General features: G+C 47.9%; 2 protein-coding genes across 5 annotated transcripts in view; both read right to left on the bottom strand.

Annotated features, from left to right (window-relative positions):
* The window catches only part of ARR3 (arrestin 3), a 349,343-nt gene that overhangs the window by 89,370 nt on the left and 247,501 nt on the right, over window positions 1-12,472 (bottom strand). The window lies entirely within an intron of this gene.
* Window positions 1-12,472, bottom strand: part of EDA (ectodysplasin A) — a 78,007-nt gene that overhangs the window by 25,766 nt on the left and 39,769 nt on the right. For all 4 annotated transcript variants that reach the window (XM_054076025.1, XM_054076026.1, XM_054076022.1 and 1 more), the window contains exon 2: window positions 5,831-5,936. In XM_054076025.1, the coding sequence (XP_053932000.1) occupies window positions 5,831-5,936 (106 nt within the window). The remainder of the gene's footprint in view (window positions 1-5,830; window positions 5,937-12,472) is intronic.

Genomic DNA, 12,472 nt, shown 5'->3' with positions numbered 1-12,472 from the left:
TACAATGCTCGATGCACGGCATCCGTAGTTCAGATGCACACACAGTTCAGATGCAATCACATTCCTGCCTGGCTGGAACATCTGTTCTCCTCTCATTAGTCCTGGCCGTCCTTTGTAAGAGAAGAATCTATCCGAGATGTCTGAACTTCAGTATTTGACCCGAGGGGTTATGAAAAGCCCCAGTCTTCAGAAGTGGAATTAATACGGAATCACCAGTCACTCCTCATAATGTTGGTCCCTGCTTAGCATGCGGTTGTAGCTTTGGAGTTTAGTTCAAGTCTCAGTAAAGCCTGCTGACGCACAGCCATAGGCTGAGCACTAAGAATCCATCAGGGTAACTCTGAAATCCACCCCAAAGTGCAATCAGCGCAAGTGGAATCTGAAACTGCAACTGAGGGAAGATTCTGACCACTGAATCCCTTCTTGAGCCTTCTGAATATCCTCTGCGTTTCCCAACCTGTCAGCTGTCATCCCACCACCTTAACCAAACCACACAGGAGGTAGCAGGGAAGGACAAAGACAAACCACAGCAGCCCCATGGATGGAACAAACCAACAGCACGTAATCATGGCTTTAGAGATATTAGGAATAATGAAGCAGGATTTCTTTTGGAACAAACCAGATCCCAACTGGAAGGGCTGGTGAAGAACACAGGAGGCAAATCGATCAGGACACGTTGACCAATACACTATGAACCCTGTGACCTAGAATAATTCCTCATCACAGCCATCACTCAATTAGGCTTGTACATCTTAGCCAGTTAATGAATTGCTTTTAATATTAAACATCCAATTGGGACAACATACCAGAGTTCAACAAAGAATTCTGGACTCCACCAGTTTTCAGACCCTGGTTCCTTCTTCATGAGCACACCCTCATGAAATTATCACCCTCGGCGCGTACTGCAGGAGTGAACATCACCAGTCGGGTTTTCGGCATAACATCTCAGCTTTCCCAATGTGCTTGGGCTCCATGGAGCTTCCCTCTTCAAAGCATGTCTTGCTTGGGTATCCACAACATCACAATGCTGGTTGACCAACAACCGCCTATGGTTTCTCAAGATGGGCTTCAGCAAAGATTGCTAAGGGTCACTGCAGCGAATTTGACATCAAAGTAATTTCAGTATTAAAAAAGCCAATTCAGAGCAGAAGATCCCCTCCAATATCATCTTCACCTTCGCTTTCACTTCTTTCCAGAAATGACATGACATGAATCTTCCACTGCTTTAACAGAACCAAAACCAAGACCTAAACATCGTTCTTGGTTTGCAGAGAGCTGTTAAGCTTCCCTGGATCTGTTGTGGTGGAAATGCTGGTTACAAATGAGCACAGACATGAGACTGTGGTGTTACCTACAACACCTATGGTGTTACCATCAGCTGTCTACGTATTTATCACTGCATCTTCATGGCTGAAAAGTGCCCGAGGTATCAGACCTTACACAGATACCTGTCATCACCAGCACAGGTATAACACATGGGTAAGGATCTGTAAAGGACCCATAGTCTTAATTTTACCACAGTAATAACAAGCTCTGACAGCAACGTTACAGGAAAGGGATGGAGATTGTCCACAAGGAATCAAACATCATTTTAATTCCTCCCTTCTCCCATTTTGAGGGAAACCACAGAGAAATTCTACAAGAAGTCACTAAATGCAAGCACTTTGTGGTGAGCCTTTCTGTTGGGATCGTCTCCTGCGCTCCAGTATCCAGGAAATGTTCTGTATTTACTGAGTGCTCATCACCATGGTTTCGGAGCACAATTAGGCTCTATCGCCCTTCATACATCTGTGTTTCTGGGAATGCTTGGGCTTTGGGGAATTGCACGGGGCCGACACAAAGGCTCCGATTGTTCTGGAGGCAGAGGGACGAACCTGCCCTTTCCAAAGCAGAGGAAGCCGGCAGGAAAGTTCACTATTGTGATCTGGATATAAAAAAACCCACCCCAAACCAGCCCCATTGCATCATCAGTGCCACCAGGTCAGGGAGGACAGGGATGGCTGAGATGCTGCACCTGTGGGATGAGGGTCGCAGGGAGCCAGGCACCCTCAGCCGGGCTCTGCCACCGCCCACCTGCTAAACCATCTTAAAGTCACCCTAAAACCACCCCACACCCACCCTAAAGCTGCTCTAAACCCAGCAATGAATGCTATGAAGTGAAACACCAAACCCACGTAGCTGGCCCTTCCCTTCCAAAGCTCCAGGTAGAAGCAGGGATCGAGACGAGCTTCATCTCTCCCAGGATTTAATTTTCATCTCAACAAAAGCCGTTTGCGGCACTGAAACCCACGAGTTCTCACCAAGGAGTTTCCTCGGCAGTGAGCACTGCCAAAGTAGTAGGAACCAAATTGTTGTCAGCTTAAGGACAGCCATCTGCTCAGGCTCTTCCCAGCTGCCATGCCCCGAATCAAAGAACGGATAACAATCACTTCTGTTTCTCACCAAGCTCAATATGAAAAAATCTAGGAAGGGGAAAAAAACCCAAACCGAAAAGCAAAAAACCAAACAAACCAGGAAAGCAGCATGGCAGGGATCAAACTGGGAACAAAGATGAAAGTAGGAGAGAAAGAAACTAGGGTTTGTGTTTTGTTGTGTTTTTTTTTAAAACAAAGTTTTTTAAAAAGTCCTATTGCCATCTGCTTTGTAAATGCTCTGTCATTATTTATAACCTCCAGAGCACGGAATTGTCTCTGTAGTTACAACCATGCTACTCCCATATTTTGGCTCTGTTAGCAAAGAGCCAGCAGCATTTTTACTGGTGCTCTGGGGATACAGATGTAACATTTCATACACAGTTTATTTAAAAGTGGACTAATTTAACATTCTTGATGGTTCCTTTTAGCACAACTGTTGCTAATTACCAGCTCCGGGATGATTTGTTAATCTGGGAGCAGCAGTGGTTCCACAGCAGCATAAACACACCAAGGGAAAAAGGGAAGAGGGGGGAAAAGAAAATAAGAGAGAGATGTTGGAGAGGGTCAGGTTTTAGTGAAGTGAATTAAGTGACAGGTGGAGTGGGTAACACAGAGCAGAAAGCATCGTAAAATGGAGCTGTAAGAGGACTAATCCTGGTCCTCGAGAAGAAGGAACGAACAGCGGCAGCGTTTAAAGCTGTGCGAACGTTGGTTTTGGTGGCACGGGCAGGGAGCCGGCCCCAAAGCCGAGCTGCGCTCCCCAGGAGCGGGCCAGGCGCGGGCGCCCCGCGGAGCCCACGCCCGCGGCACCGCAGCCCGTGCCAGGGCAGCCAGGCAGGCTCCTCGGCCCCGGACACGGCCTCGGCCGCCTTAATTGGTTCCAGGGCACCACGCGTGGAGGGGCACAAACAAACATTAAGCAAACACGGCCATAAAACATGACAGGCGGGTAGGAGAACTAAAGCCGGAGTCCTCAAAGGAGGGGCCCTTGAATTACTGGAGTCTTGTTTGGAAGTGACAGGATCCAACCGATGGCTCTGCACTATTGCACACAATTTTATTGGGGTTTTCAGCAAGCAACAAAGTGGCACCGAAGCAGCTTTGCTGCCCGTGGCCTCCTGTGTCCCATCCTGGTGGCTCTGATCTCCAGGCCGTTACCCTCGCCTGGCCCCACGGGACCAGCTCTGATCTGTCTCGGAAACACCTTTTCACAGACAGCAAAAGATTTGAAAGAGAATTTTCCTAAAAGAAAAGACACAGTTCCTTCCCTAAAAGTTATCTTTGACATTCATAAATCATTGGAGCCGTCCCGTTGTTGGTACCAAGATGAGCCAGACTCAAAAGAGCCAGGAAGGGGACGGAGCAGCCTCCCTTCAACCACGCCTTCCACACTCTGGTCTTTCACTGCATGCGTGAAAGGACTTGAAAGTTCATCAAATTAATTCCAGACAAATATTAGTGAGGCCTCAAGTGGAAAGCACAGCTCCTTCCTTCTGGGAATTTATAGTTCAGCCACTTTTATCTTTGGGAGGCTCTTTGGAGATCAAAGATTCAATCAACTTTCCCTTTGCAACACCCATGAGGAAAACAGTGTTATCAATACCACAATACGATTCTATTTATTTGTTTTTTAATGATTCGCTGACATTTTCTAAAAAGGAAGATTCCTCCATATACATCCAAAATAAAATTACACAAGAAAGCTATTCTGTTTATTTATTGATTTTATGGTCGTGACAAGGTCAATCCCTACCCTGACAGCTTCCATTGGTTAAATACTGCTCTACCTAATAAAACCATGATGGCCAGACACGTAGCAACTGCCTGCCAAAGCAGTGACATTAGCAAGACCGGTTAAGATAACGACCTGTTGCTCTGGCAACTTTTCCCCTTCCCTTATCATAGAATCATTTGGTTGGAAAAGATCTTTGAGATCACTGAGTCCAACCGTACCTGTCTGCTACTAAGCCATATTCCTGAGCACTTCATCTGCCCGTCTTTTAAACACCTCCAGGGATGGGGACTCAACCACCTCCCCGGGCAGCTGTTTCAGTGCCAAAGAACCCTTTCTGCAAAGAATTATTTCCTAATGTTCAATCTAAACTTCCCCTGGTGCAGCTTAAGGCCATTCCCTCTTGTCCTCCCACCTATCACTTGGGAGAAGAGACCAACACCCACTTCTCTAGAACATCCTCTTAGGTAGTCGTAGACAGCAATAAAGTCTCCCCTCAGTCTCCTCCAGGCAACCCCCTGGCGTACACAAAGACACGTAGAATCGGCAAAGTGTGCTACAACTCTGAAGTGATTCAACTCTGAGGCACTCAGGGAACATAAAGAAGACCTGGGAAAGCCCTGGGAAAGGCAGGTTTTCACTGGGCACAAGGGTGAGGAGAAAAGCCCTCGCTAGGGCCACCGACTTCCAGCATCTCTTTGTCCCCGCGCAGAGGCTCTCGGCACATCCGGCAGCAGAAAGGCAGCACGCAGGCAGCCGCACGGACTAGGCTGATCCCCCCGAACATCTGCCTGCGGCGCGGCACGCCACTCACACCACTGGCGTACAGCACAAACTTGCTACCTAGACAAGCGACTTGCAAAGGCACTGGAATAGATTCCAGGGAGTCAGTGCAAAAGGACCCGGATCCCGCCTGAGCCATCTGAGCACCAGAGCGAGCGGCTCTCCAGGCGAGGGACCACACTGCACTGCGATCACTCAAGGAGTCTGTACCAAACGCATCGCACTTGTCAGCATTTCGGGGAGGACAAATCCAGGGAGTTTCATGAAGCTCCCTCTTGGAGCAGAGCCATAGAGAAACGCTTTTCCACTGTGAAACTGTTAAGGTTTCAGGGGAGATGGGAAACTCATGGGCTCAGGCAGCCGATTCACAGATGAGTAATTTTGATTTTTGGGTATTTTTCCACTTTATGCAACTCTGATTTCCCTTCACATGGGTTTTGAACCAACCTGAGAGCCCTGCTGCATTGCGAAACCCCGTAAGAACCCAGCTACCATTTTGTGGTGCAGATGTTCAAGTTGTTTGTTAGACTACAAATAGCTGCACGATGATTTTGAGCAGAGACAGGTATAGAGAATAACAAATACAGGTATACACGTACAAATTATAGCCTTACAAGAGCACAGATCTTCACTATTAGAGAAGGGCCAAGGATGAAACTACTAAGCAGCATTAATTCACACAAAATCACTAGATCTACAGTTGCAGAGATCAGAACTACCGGAATTCCTCATCTGGAACACAAGTATATTCAAACAGAAATTTAAAAGCCACAGACGTCAATTTTTTTTCCTCACATAAAGAATTCTATACCATAACCATGATCTGAGCAAAGCCCATAAGCCCTCTCCTCATCCAGGTGAAGATGTGAAGTGCAGCAGTGAGGAACAACGCAGGACTCACCATCTGGCCCCTCGCTGCCTTTACTCCTTTTATTCCGACGGACGCGTCTCCCTTCTTCTCCAATGTGCAGCTTTTCTTCAGGGTGAAAGAAGTTCAGCAAGGCCAGCTGGAAGAAGAAGGAGAAGTCTAAGCATCTTTGGCAAGGGCGGCTTAGCCAAGTGGAGCGATCAGAGCCTGAATGCCAAATTCCTTCCGTTGGGGATAGCTCTGCTGAGCCGAGGGGGGAGATGCGAAATGGCTGCTCGTCGATGCCCATCCCATCCCAAGGGGGCCGCGAGTAGCTTTGTCCCCTTGCATGCAGCCTAGGACTTGGGAAAACTCAACCTGAAGGGTTTTGTCAGAGAGAAGCATCTCCCGGGGCCCAGGGCGCTGCAGGAATAAGGATGCAGGCGGTGTGAGGAGATCAATAGCTGGAAGAAATCAAATACCCCAAACGCCGATGCGATCATTTCTAATTTTCCTCTGCAAAACTTGCTCAATCCTGGAGCTCTTTCACCACTATTACTCACTGCCAGTAATTTTTCCCTCTCTCAAGCTCTCTTCTGCAAGCCTCATTAGCTACTGAGATTCAAAGGTCTTCAGGGACCTTTAAATCCAATTCAGTATTCCACATAAATTTACACTTTAAACCTAGAGCGAGTACATCTTTATAACATTTTTGCCAAGAGGCAAAAATTTTATGTAGCGACCACTTATTCATGAAATTTTACTGCATTAAAAACTCCTTGACAGTTATTAAATCAGCATCCCGCCCCAGAAACTGGAACCTTGGTTTAGAACGTCCACCAGTCCTCCCAGCTGCCGCGAGGCAGGGCAGCTCATCACCAGCAGCGCTCCCCCAGCTATTTCCACTTCCTAAAATAAGGAATTTCACAAAGGATGACTCAGGAGGCAAACACCTTGTTTTGTGTGTTCCCACAGCCGCCTCCAACCAGGGCTGCTTTCACCCCGATGGGGTTTTCTTTATGCTGAGGAAATCTGATCACAGTTATTCAAGCCATAAACACACACATGGGCCAAACCCAGCCTAACAGAAGAGTGAAAAGCCTTCAAAAAAGCAGCACCAAAGGTTATCAAGCGCGTTATTGTTCTGAGAACAAAACCCATAGCATCAAAAGCACCTCAGATAGCAGAGAAGAATCAGCTCCTTCCATGAATTGCTGATGAAGAGCGGCTCGTTGGGCTGTGGGCCATAAAAGTCTCTATAAAAGCAATGATCATCACAGGTCTCTTTGCCTTTGACGTGCCCTGGGGGCCCTCGCTTCCCCTCTCCCACCCACTGGGGCGCAGTGGGCGCACCCCTCTGTGTACCCTCTGCTCTGCACACAAACACCTGTTCCCAAGTTATTTCCCCCACCCATACTCTTCTTCCAGCGTAAGAGCATCCCATTCCCGCATCCGGAGGAGCAGCCACTGCATTCTGCCTTTGCCTCTTGCTTCACTCCAACAAGCTCCAGTGCACCCTCATGAAGGGGATTTGGGAAACAAAAGGGTTTCCCTCTCCAAAAAACCCCCCGAATTGTTTCCCAAATTCCCAAGCTGTTGTTATTTATCTGCATTTACTGCAATTCCTGATGTTCTGTCATTGCAATGATGTCTCCAAAAAGAATGCTGAAATGCTGTAGGATGGCCAGGGATCGGGTCCCTGCAGCCTCTCCTACCTTAAAGGAGTGGACAAGTAAAAGCCAGAAATTCCCTACCTTGGGAAGGACCTCTCACAGCCTTGGACAGAGAACCAAAGGCTCTCATTTACAACAGCTCTTTGCAAACAGAGGGAACAAAGCACACCCCCCCTCTGCCCATCTCCCCTCCACTCCTGCATCCCAGAGCACAGGAGCATCACTGCTGTGGGCACTGCAGTACCTGCCCCGACACAACAACACGGAAAGGGAGGAGCAAAAAATGAAGGTGTTTTTAAAACCACAACGAAATATTGCAAAAATTAATTGGAGAAACAAATGACATTTTAATTTAGGTTAAAACTTCCATGAAGTCATCAGTGCTGCTTCCAAATGCTGCCATTGCCCAGGCTGCCCAGAGCAGTCGTGGCTGCCCCATCCCTGGAGGGGTTCAAGACCGGGTTGGATGGGGCTTGAAGCAACCGATGAAGGTTGGAGCTTCATAGGAAGGAGCTTTGAAGGTAACTTCTGGAAACACCTCCCTGAGCCTCTCAGGAGCGCTCCTGGAGCTCGGTGGCAGGGCAAAGGACGGCCAAGCTGCTTGCCAGCGCAGTGCATCGCTGAGCCCCACTTGGCTGCGAGCTCCCCATGCCGATGAAGGCAAAGCTTCCCTCTGATGACTGAAGGGGTCCCTTGTTCCAGGGGCCGCAGCTGCTGGAGGTCGGGGATGCTTGGCCACCGGGTCAGCCCGTGAAGGGCCGCGCTGTCCGGCTGAGGTCCGGCGGCTGGCACAGCTGTGCTGGTCGGAAAAGCAAGCAATGCTTTTTCCATTCATCACTCCCTGAGATACGATTAATATATTCACTTGTAGCTCTTGAACTGTGCAGCTCTTGGTCTGGATGTCAGGGCACGTGTAGTTGTGCCTCAAATTAAACTCATCTACTCCCTGTTACTCGGTGTGGCCAGAACAAGGGAGAGGATTCTCAGAGCAGAACAAGCAGATGTGTGCCACCCATCTAGCAAAACATGATGCAGCCACACAGACAGACGCGAAAGGAGAAATAACCTTCAGTGAAAAGCTGCTGGCTGGACACCAGCACAGCATTATGATGTGGAGGTTGCTGAAAGCAACATCTGAAAACAACGCTGAGCAGCAAGGACAGCTTCTGCAGGCTCCATCCCTGCGTGGGAAGCAGAGCTGTGGGCTGGGCAGGTGCCTCGGTCGACCCGCTGCAACCATTTCCACGGCTGACCATGTCCCAGCACTTTAAATACAGAATGGTTTGGGTTGGAAGGGACATTTACAGGTCACCCAGTCTAAGCCCCCTGACTGGGGGACATCTTTAACTCAGTCAGGTTGCTCAGAGCCCCATCCAAGCTGGCCTCGAACATTTCCAGGGATGCAGCCTCCCCGGGCAACCTGTGCCAGTGCTTCACCACCCTCACTGTAAAACATTTCTTCCTTACACCCAAGAAACATTTTGCACAACTATCTGTTGCACCCTTTGAGGGAAACGTGGAGCAAAGACACTTGCAGGGCTTGAACAGGCACTGCCCACTAAGCTTGGGTGCCCCATGCTCGTCCCCCTCCCAGCTCGTGATTTGGAGGTGGAAGACCTGGACCTCTGCACCAGCCGAGCCCCTGCACCAGCAGGGCAGGGTGGGATGGGGGATCCATCCCTTCTGGGGAAGGATGAAAGGAATTACTGTCCTGGTCCAGCATTTAACGGAATCTCCTTATCCTCAAAGTCACGGGGAACTGATTCTCTCAGCCTCCGTGCTTGTGGAGCAACAGTATTTTTGAGGAGCCCAGTGAGCACATACCTGCTCCCATGATAGCTGTCCTACTTTCTCCGTGCAGCAATGCAACAGCCACAGAAGAACTTGGAACAATAACCATTTCCCTCTTCCCTCCAACTGAAAGTCCTCAAATTACGTTAATTTTAGAAACACCACGTCAACCCATTACGACTCCACACTCTTAATCAAGAAAATCACTATAGGATGTGAAAAAGTCAAAAAGCCAAGAGAGGAAATATCCCAGGGGAAACCGTATCTCAAAATAACCCGTGAAACAATGGTAAAGGCAAGCTTGGCCAGGCTGGATTCACTCTACCTTGGTTTCTCACAGCAAAATAAAGAAAAACAAAGGCATGCATACAAAAGCAGCGATTTTCTCTGCAGCCACGTGCAGAACTCGGGAAACATGAGCAAAGCTGCTCTGCCATGTCAAGGGAGCACAGCGGGAGCCCCCAAAACAACGCAGCCTGCAGTCACGCAGAAACTCATCTGTTTTGTAAGGATGGATGCTGCAAACTCTACAGAAGTAAGAATAAAGAGATGTCTATATATATATACATATATATATTTGTATATAAATGACTTTTTTTAAGGTACCATGAAATAGGAAGATTTTTTCAAGCTGTAAACACCTATTGAATCACGGCGCTATGGCTGGATTACAAACCATGTGAAAGAAGAAAAACAGTGCTGGGATGCTGAAATAACTGTTAAGGTTTACAGATATGACTGCATCCCTCTGCAAATGCCTTAAGTAACACCCATGCCTCAAAACACGCTACAAGAATGAAGATCCACTGAACACCAAGAGAAAATAAATTGTTTGGTTGGAAAAGACCCTTGAGATCATCAAGTCCAACCGTACCTGTCCACTACTAAACCATCCCTGAGCATCTCAATGGTCAAACAGCTTTAAAGTGAGAAAAGTGGAAAAATAGAACCTGGTCTCGGCAATTATGTGCAAATGGCACATTTTTCCCTTAGGCAAAGCCCTGCTGGCGGGAAGAACTGATATCTTCTTCCCGATTAGACAGCAGAACTGTGAAAAGCACACAAGTGTTCAGGTGCACAAGCCCTTTTCAGTGAAAAGTGCATTCTTGCAATGCCATTCAGAGCACACTTATCGCTAACAAAGCCCCCAAAGACTCCTCTGCTGCATTACAGCATCGGCTTCCAATTAATCATGAGAAAGCTGGACCAGCTTTTGACCTAATCGAGAAACTCCACACTCTCCTACAGCACAATATCTTAAAGCACCAGAGGAAAAAAGCACAAAATCAGCCTCTTTCTTGCATTATTGTTCAACGGCATTGTTAAAGTCAAATTCTCTCATCATTTGCAGTTTTGGAGATCGTCAGTGTGAGCGGGCTCAGAACAAGCCCAGGCTCTGCAGGGCATTCTTTGCAAGCACTGCTGCTGGTTTCTGGCGCTCTGAACATCAGCCGTCAGAGGCTGCGGTTCAGAGTAGCAGCTACTTGAATATCAGCCCCATTGTCCTCCATCAGAAATTTGCCTCTGGTAACACAGGGTGCATAAAAAAAAATTAAGTAGCTTATTTATTTTCAAACAGACTAGAAAGAAGTTTTGGAAGCAGCTTCGCTTTATTGAAAAAAACAAAACCCCATTCAACATATTTTCAGCCTTGTTTTTACCATTATTTTTCCTCATAAAAATGCAAGAAGGGAAAGAGTAAACAATTCCCATTTCAACATGACAAGAGCTCATACACGATGCCTTGTCCGCAAGACAAGCCATAGCCCTGAATGAAAACCCTTGGAACACGGGACGTACCATGAGCCCAAACACGGCCAGAGGTGGCGGTGGAGAGTGGAGATGACGTTTTCTATAAGCTGGAATTCTCATAACCCATTCTCCTCCCCCAAAACGTGGTATTTTCAGCCCAGCTTGGCTGCATGCAGCCTCTCCAGGGGTCCGGAGCGGATCCTCTCCATCCTCTGCAAAGTTCTCCACTGGCTTTTTGACTGCATGAAAGCTCAAGCACATCCTTTCCTTCAAGACTGCCCATAACTGTTCTAATTCCTACTGCTTCATCAATTCCACTGCTCCTCATCATCCCCCCTCCTCTCCCAAAGCCAGTCACACCCCAGCTCTTGCCAGGTACCCACCTCACACCTGAGGTCTCAGGGGCACAAACCATCAGCTTTGAGTTCACATGGAAACCCACCACGATTTCCCCCTTAAGGATCCTTCATTGCTAAGAGTCAAAGCAATTCTATAACCTAGAGAACAAAAGCACCAGTTATGCTAACAAGTTCATCCAAGGCCACGGGGAGATTTGGGGGGAAGGAGGGACTGAGCGATGTCTCCACGTGGGAGCTGTAGCAGCAGAGCCACCTCTGGGCTAATAATCAGGAGGAGCTTTGTAATAAGCGAGGACCAAGGAGCCAAGCAAGTATTTGGCTATTAGGAAACAGAAGTGACCTTGACCTTATAGATGGAGGTGGATGATGTAACGCCATGGACCAGTGGCACTGCACCAGCAGCTGCCAGCAGGCAGGAAGGCCCTTCTTGGTAAATCCATAGCCCTCAACATGTCACCACTGCTCTGAAGAAGCACATTTGAGATGCTTTCAATCCACCGAGCATTTCTGTCCCTGGGTTAAAAAGCTTTTCCAAAGAGGACTGCGCAATGCCAGTTTTCAGAAGGCCAGTGAGTCACGCTCCCGGGTCTTCTAGGCACTGTGGTAACAGAAAATCATTAGGGAACAATAAATGAGGAGGGAGCATATTTTCCCAAGTTTTTATTGGTATTTTAACTTCATTACCCAGGAAAGCCACTGTATTTTTCAGCACAGAACATTAAATCCAATCCCTCGTTATCAGTTCAAGCCTCGTTACAACCGGATAAACACAGCGAATTAATTGCCATTGGAGGGTATGACGCAACTCATCAGCTTTCCTACAGACCCAAACCCTTCCCAGAACCTTTCCCCTCCGTTCCTCCTTAAAGCATTACAGAGCTTTAAGTCGCAGACCTAGCTACACGACAGCAGTCACCTCCTCGCTCTGCAGACTCCCCCAGTTACAGCTGCCAAGCTTTTGCTGCCCAAATCAATAACCTGTCTTAATGAAGGGAAACCAAAGCACAGATTAAATAGTTTACAATTTTATTTGAATGTCAGCAGTAAACTGGCTGGATCAAATGAACACGACAATCTCCACACCTTTTTCCAGGAACAAGCCTGTCTTTAAAACAAAAGCC

This window comes from Cuculus canorus, chromosome 10 (assembly GCF_017976375.1).
Source record: "Cuculus canorus isolate bCucCan1 chromosome 10, bCucCan1.pri, whole genome shotgun sequence".
In the NCBI taxonomy this organism is placed as follows: domain Eukaryota; kingdom Metazoa; phylum Chordata; class Aves; order Cuculiformes; family Cuculidae; genus Cuculus; species Cuculus canorus.
This window is presented reverse-complemented; position numbering and strand designations above follow the sequence as displayed.